Here is a 7750-nt window from a genome sequence, read left to right on the forward strand (position 1 = left end):
TGTGTATTTTTGGGCCTGTAAATAAATACATAGTGTAAGCTAATTGGCTTTATGACCCTGCTTAAAATTCACTAAAGTATTTTCTCTAGACGGGAATGTGTTTTTCCTGCATGCAAGCTTTGCTTTTCATTTTATTAATTCTTGATTGAGCTTTTTGCACTTGTTGGCCTGATGCTGAATGACATGACGCCCAACGCGTTCATGTTTTATTAACTCTCTTTACTATTGCAGTATTATCTGATTTATGCGAATCAAGTAATTTCCCACTTATTCCAGAAAGTGTTCACTTCTACAATTGCTCATTATGTGCTCAAATGCTTATAGCTAAACGGTTGTTTTCTTCTGTGAGAATGTGGCGCTGTAATTTTCCACTTCACAATCAGAAGACTTTATGAATGCAGCGTGTTCAGAATAGATAAAGACCCGAAGACTGTGACACGTTGGTTAAGAAAAGCTTGGTTTTTAATCAGTTTGTCTCTGCTTCTTGTTTGTAGAGTAATATCCTGAAGAAGTAATAGCATGTTTCCACTGTGCTGTGGAATATGCTGCTTCGACCTTATCCACCACACAAGATTGTAGTTTAAGACTACCATCAAAAGTGAAAAAATTAGGGAACTTTGTTTGGCCTTTACCTCTGGGGTTATAGCTTTGGGGTTGCTGGTTCAAACAAAATACTTTCTCAATTTGAGCTTTTGGGATATAAAGTATATGTGCTGCAGATGTTGGCCTGTTAAAAGTGTATAGTCTCAAGGGATTCTGACATTAGTTCTGCTTTAAAATATTTTTTTGAAATACCTAAAAGAACATTCTTGACACTTGGTCTACTTTCAACTCATTGTTCTCTTTGATCCTCTGTTTGAATCATCCCAAATGATTGTCTAATGATCTTTTCCTTCCTCAAATTTTCTGCATCACTGCCTATTGTGGTATTTTCGGCATAATAAGGGTTGTCTTTTTTCCTGCTTGTTAATTCTCCTTATAGACGTTATTTTTCTTGGCTTGGTGGTTTATATCTTTATCTTGAGGAATCAAATTCGAACATCCACCCACTTTACTCTAGGGTTTGTCTTTTGATTTAGAATGAGCAAAGTCTCTCACTCTTGAGTCTTTCTTCTCCATAAAAAAATTATTATGATTTGTTCTAATGCTGCTTCATTAAAAAATAAGTAATATAAAATTATAAAATCGCTTTGCTAAAAATGGTTTAAATTAGCTTTTAATTCACCTACACTGTATATACGTATATGGGTGTGTTTGTGTGTGTTTATAACATCGACAAGTTTTTGCCTTTTACTCTGTTTTAGTCATCTGATTTTATATTTACTCTTCTGATTTTATATTTTATAATTCTCATCCTTTCGTTATTTCCATTTACTATCATGTTCAGTGTTGGGGAAAGTTGCTTTTAAAAGTAATGCATTATAATATTGCGTTACTCTCTAAAGAAATAATTGCATTACTTAGTTACAATTTATGGAAAGGAATGTGTTCCGTTACTTTTGCATTACTTTTTTGGGTTTGCCTGTTTGTTTCGAAATAACAAACAAACAAAAAAGTTTTAATTTTGGCAAATGTAAAGCCTTTTCATATCAAAAGTGAAATATGTAAGCCTCAGGCTGAAGGAAATGCAAATTCACGCCTGTACAGTGGAGGGCGCAGCTCATTCTGGATTGCAGAAGTTTAACTCTTTTACTTCAAAAAAGTCATTGGTTAATAAAAGTATATTGTGTTATGTGTTAACATTTAATTATTGCTGGTTTGTGTAATATTCATTTTAAGCAATATTGAATCTGTTTTTGTGCAAGTGAGATTAGTAAATGCACGCTCGCATTATAAAGTAATGTTACTTTATTAGTTACTTGTAAAGGGTAATCTCATTACGCAACTCATGTTACTGGTAATGCATTACCCCCAACTGATCATGTGGCCAAAATTCTAGAAGGTTTCTAAGATCCCTGTTCGGGATTGGTATAATATCTCTTTCAAAACTTGAAATGGACTCTTTTATTGGTCTCCCAGAATATGAAGTGGGGTTATCTCAGCAAATTGCAGCCTAGTGTTGCATTGAGAACCTGCGGCCAAATAAATTGAGGGTGAAATTAAGTGTGATTGGATTTCCCGCCATCATCTTCAGTAAAGAAAGGAGATGGCAGACTTTCACCAGCCATCTTTGTCTAAATGTGGCCTGTCTCTCTTCCATGTGTTTAAGAAAATAAAATGTTTCCCACAAGTCCACAGTCTCTGTCGGAGGCCTCGCCACTTTTACCCTAAAATAGGCCACTTTATATGATTTTCAAAGAATCTTGAAGTATGTCAATTTAAAGGTGTTAAATTTCTATCATAAAGTAGCTAAATGCTTTGTTGTTGCTATATCCTTTTAATATAAAATATCCACTTATATAATTTACGCTAAATTCTAACAAAAGAAACTTAATTGAACATCATTTAACTCAATATTTTTAGGGCCTTTTAAGGGTTTCTGTCTTAGAGTTCAGTCTCTTTTATTTCTTAAAATGACCATATCATGTTCATATCTCGTTTTTTAAAGGATATTGCAGCATTGTGTACATGTGCACACAAACGAAGCAGATAAAAACGTGTCAGTTTCAGATGATTCCTGCCACATATTTATTTTATTTATTTAGTACATATTTTGTGTGTTTATAATGTTGTGTGTGTGTGTATATATATAAAGGCTATATATCTATATATATATATATATATACACACACACACACACACACACACACACACACACACACACACACACACACACACACACACACACACACATATACTGTGTATGTAAAATGTTATATATAACAATAAATGTTTTATATATCCAAAATGTAATATACATTATATTGGCATATTCCCTTTTCATGGAAATGTGAATAATATCTCAGAATTCTTTCTTATTTCAGAAAGAAGAAATAAGTTAAGGTATTTTAATGTCCAACTCATGCTCAAATTAATCAGTGTTGACACATGTCTGCTGGTGAAGCCCTTTAGTTTCCTATACAACCTCTCATTTACTTGAGTAAACAGATTGCAAAAGAGTCCGGTGAAAGCTCATATGTGACAGCACGCTGACTGGTGCGCAAACATCTCGGATCATTTTGTTTGCAAAGCTGATTTTTCTGCAATGTCTAAAGATATGAAATATCTAGTGCTGGAAAACTATATCGGTGGGAAGTTTGTACCATGTTCCAAGCTAATGGACTCTTTTGACCCATCGACGGGAGAGATTTATTGCAAAGTTCCAGACAGTGGACCTGAGGAGGTGAGGCTTTTCTCATTATTTCTCTTTTTTTTTCTCAGGTTTTGTTGAATATTTGAAGATGTCACTTCTGTGCATGATCAATTATGCACTGTGTTACTAAAAAAGTGCAGTTTTGCCTTTAAAAAATATTTAACTACTCACACCATTATTTGGCCGAAGACACAAATTCTAAGAAAGTTCAGAGTAATAATTGCTTGCTAAGTCAGGGTGACGTACCTTTGGTCTCATATATTTCTTGCTGTAAACACTTTGGTCATAAAAGATTGGGCAACGCTCAAGGTCCAGTGTCTAATGATTTAGCCGAATAAGCTGGAGCTCACACCATAAGAACTCGTGTGGAACAAAAAAGAGGTCATTTTTATTTTTTAATATTATGTTTTCTGATAATGCACTTAATAAAGCCTTTAAATACCAAAAAAGGAGGTCTTGCATTACTTTTTTTTCTTTCACCACACCATACTGGCCAATACAAAGCAAGACACCCCCCTTCTCAGTTGTGAAATACCGGTATATTGGTTGGTTAACCCTTTTCTCAATGGTCATAGGTGGATGCTGCAGTGAGGGCAGCCAACGAGGCCTTTCCTGATTGGTCAGCTAAGAGCCCAGAAGAGAGAGCCAAAGTACTGAATAAACTGGCAGACCTGATAGAGGCTCGACTGGAGGAGTTTGCCCAGGCTGAGTCTAAAGACCAGGGTAAAACACTAGAAACACTACAGCATCATAGTATAGGGGCCGGATGCACAAACTGCTAAGACTAGTCTTAAAAGTAGGTCATCACATAACTGTTTTAAGTCAGTTACATATAATCATAGTTTGGTCTAATTTGATACCAAAAAGTAAGACTGGTCGCCCCTTTAACCGATAGTTTGTCATACTAGTGCATAAGACACAGTCTTAACATAATGGCTATGCTTATGCAACCGGCCCCAGGACACACTTAACAGGTTAGACTGAAGAAGTTCAAAGGACTTACTACTGCACAATAGACCAAAGGTAGACAGAATTGAAGTGACTCAGCAATGTACTTTTTTCAGTCGTCAACAGATTTTTTTTTTCAGTAGCTGATAGAATATATAGAGAGCTGAGTGGCTGATATCTGTATAGATAATTATATATAATATGCTGTATACTGAATGTGTGTATACTACTGTTCAAAAGTTTGGGGTTGGTAAGATCATCCATCCATCCATCCATCCGGTTTCCTGTCGTTCTATCGATCCATCCATCCATCCATCTGTCAATCCATCCATCCGTCCATCTGTCCATCCATCCATCCATCCATCCATCCGTCCGTCCGTCCGTCCATTCATCCATCCATCCGTCCATCCATCCATCCGTCCGTCCATCCATCCATCCATCCATCCATCCATCAATCCATCCATCCATCCATCCATCCATCCATCCATCCATCCATCCATCCATCCATCCATCCATCCATCCATCCATCCATCCAATATTTTTAACATAGTATTTAAGACTATATTTGCAAAAATTATAAATAAAAAAAAAGAAATATATATTGGACTATATATCTAATATATCTTGTTACTTTTTTGTCACTGAACAATTTAATTTGGTTTTATTCAGTTCTTTTTAGGGCTCTTAAATCATGAAATGGACTCATTTCCTCTTCTCTTTTTTTCCAGGTAAGACTATAACTTTTGCCCGAAATGTGGACATTCCACGATCAGCGTACAACTTCCGTTTTTTTGCTTCATCTGTCCTGCATCACACTACTGACTGCAGTCAGATGGATCACATGGGCTGCCTCAACTACACAGTACGCTGTCCCGTAGGAGTGGGTATGTGTCAGTCTCTACATACAGTACTATTACTCTCTAATGTAAATCACTCTCTTTCAGATGGTTTATGTCTGTTAAATTCCCTGTCTATAGCTGGTCTTATAAGCCCATGGAATCTGCCACTGTATCTCCTGACCTGGAAGATTGCTCCGGCTGTTGCTACAGGCAACACTGTGGTTGCGAAACCTAGTGAAATGACCTCAGTCACTGCCTGGATGATGTGTCAGCTATTGGAGGAAGCTGGTGAGGGATTTGTGTGTGTATCTGGGACAGATTTGTTAATTAGCTCATCTCAGGGTACATTGGTAGCTTTATTTTTCTCTTATTACCAGGATGCATCTAAATTGAGTGAATGTGTCTATATAATGTGTGTGTGTTTGTCTTCTAGGCTTTCCACCTGGTGTGGTCAACATTGTCTTTGGTACGGGCCCACGAGCTGGGGATGCATTGGTTTCTCACCCTGACGTGCCGTTGATCTCATTTACGGGGAGCACGGCTACAGCAAGACTGATAACAGAACGCAGTGCGCCGCATTGTAAGAAGCTTTCACTGGAGCTTGGCGGGAAAAACCCGGCTATTATATTTGCTGATGCTGACATGGATCAATCCATCAGCACTACTGTACGATCCAGCTTCTCCAATCAGGTGAGCTCATGCACAGCTTGACCAATCAGGTTATATTTTCAGATACACTAATGCTTTCTGTTGTAAAGAATGTGATGCCATTACTGAGCTCATCCAATCAGACTCCTGCTAATAATACAAAATGTTTTTCATCTAATATTTGTCATATTTTATTTCAGCTTTATTTCGTTTAGCGAAAAACATTTTTTAAATAGTTTTAGGTTTAGTTGATGATGATAACCTGACTCCATTTGCTGAGTTAAACATGCAACATATTGGAGTAACTGGGAAATTTGTCTCAAATCTTTTTTTTACTGGGATAACACCATGTAGTTCCGTTTTCTGCCACACTGTGGTGCTCAGAATACAGCATTGTACATTGTGTTCTCTCACACTCTTTCTCTCTCTTTCTCTTTTTCTCTCGCTCAGGCCTTCACATCGCACACACACAAACACATCATCGCTGTGCTAATATTTAAAGTGTCCATATATAATTAGTTTACACAGCCAAGTGATAACTGTGAGAATTACTGAAGAACTTATTTGCATCTTTTTCTGTTCTCTCTCAGGGAGAGATCTGCCTGTGTACCAGCAGAATCTTCGTTGAGCGGAGCGTTTACCCAGAATTCCTCACTCGTTTCGTGGAGGCGGTTCGTCGGTGGAAAACTGGAGTGCCCTCTGACCCCTCCAACGATAATGGAGCGCTCATCAGCAAAGAGCATCTACAGAAGGTCAGATGATAATCACAGATATGTTTCTATTGATATAATGTGGCGTTTTCAATGTTAAGTATGTATTTGTGGGATTAGAATGTAGATATTTAAAAAATACAGTCTTTATTTCTCCCTCTCTGTTCATATAAAATCATATTTCTAGGTTTACAAACAGATACATGCTAAATTGCCTGCTAACTCCTACAGGTTAAAGGTTATGTTGCTTTGGCGCTGGCAGAAGGTGCACAGGTGCATTGTGGGGAGGGTGTGGACAACCTTACCCTTCCTCAGCATAATGCAGATGGCTATTTCATGTTGCCCACCGTCATCTCTGGAGTAAAAGACTCCTCCGCATTGATGCAGGAAGAGATTTTCGGTCCCGTAACCTGTGTGACACCCTTCGACGAAGAAGAGGAAGTGATATCACGGGCCAACGGCGTACGCTACGGCTTATCCGCCACGGTGTGGTCCCGAGATGTGGGGCGCGTACACAGGGTTGCTAGGAAACTGCAGGCTGGGTTGGTGTGGACCAACTGCTGGCTGGTCAGAGATTTAAATCTTCCATTCGGTGGCATGAAAAACTCTGGCATTGGTCGAGAGGGGGGGAAAGACTCATACCACTTCTTCACAGAGGTTAAAGTCATCGCCATCAAACACTGACACGGGATGAAGCAATGCATGCAGGGATAGTGAATCACACATGTGTCGTTTCAAATCTGTGTGTAAATTATGTAAAGGAAGGAAGCAATCAGACTTAATATGATTGGGAATAAATTTCATTTAAAAAGTGCATCAGTATTTTTGCTGATCGAATGTGGGTGAATCATTTTAATAGTCTTAAACTCATGTCATATTCCTTAGCATCATTTTAAGACAGACCAGTGTTCAATTTTATTGCTTGGAAGTTGCTGTTTCATAGCTTAGAGACTCAATGGAGTTTTCAGTTCTGATTAAAAATCTGAGAAGCTGGAGAGCTCCATTTGCTCTCCATTTCATCTCATTATAGTCTTGGAGAAACAATTGAGATATCAAAGAGATCTCATAGAGTTCTGATATCCTATTGGAACACCATATGTGGGAAGAGATTGTGATTAGGTTGGTAGACTCTTGTGTGATACCTTCCCACAGCTGGGAGCATGTATTAATGTGCCGTTTCCAAGAATTAGAAGATGAGGTTTACCGAGTGTGGGAAGTGACTATCTGACACATAGCACAATACACACATACACATTTCTGCACAATTTCTGCAAAATCCCACAACTGTTCTGTGCTTCAGAATGTTTCATGTAAATCAGAGCACCAGCTAAAGTGATGGACACAAGCCAGGT

The 7750-nt window shown here is 38.0% G+C and overlaps 1 protein-coding gene across 1 annotated transcript; it reads left to right on the plus strand.

Annotated features, from left to right (window-relative positions):
• The first annotated feature begins 3011 nt into the window (after positions 1 to 3011).
• aldh8a1 (aldehyde dehydrogenase 8 family, member A1) lies at positions 3012 to 7220 on the plus strand. The gene is made up of 7 exons (XM_082144602.1): positions 3012 to 3283; positions 3829 to 3976; positions 4930 to 5085; positions 5179 to 5328; positions 5474 to 5730; positions 6279 to 6440; positions 6630 to 7220. Exons 1-7 carry the CDS (start codon positions 3146 to 3148, stop codon positions 7080 to 7082), a joined length of 1464 nt encoding a protein of 487 aa, XP_082000728.1. The 5' UTR covers positions 3012 to 3145; the 3' UTR covers positions 7083 to 7220.
• Positions 7221 to 7750: the final 530 nt, after the last annotated feature.

Source organism: Leuciscus leuciscus, assembly GCF_965113295.1.
Source record: "Leuciscus leuciscus genome assembly, chromosome: 18".
In the NCBI taxonomy this organism is placed as follows: Eukaryota; Metazoa; Chordata; class Actinopteri; order Cypriniformes; family Leuciscidae; genus Leuciscus; species Leuciscus leuciscus.

Coding starts and splice junctions, on each gene's coding strand:
- aldh8a1 (XM_082144602.1), top strand. CDS start 3,146: ATGTCTAAAGATATGAAATATCTAGTGCTGGAAAACTATATCGGTGGG. Junction 5,731..6,278: donor GATCCAGCTTCTCCAATCAG/GTGAGCTCATGC, acceptor GTTCTCTCTCAG/GGAGAGATCTGCCTGTGTAC. Junction 6,441..6,629: donor GCAAAGAGCATCTACAGAAG/GTCAGATGATAA, acceptor TAACTCCTACAG/GTTAAAGGTTATGTTGCTTT.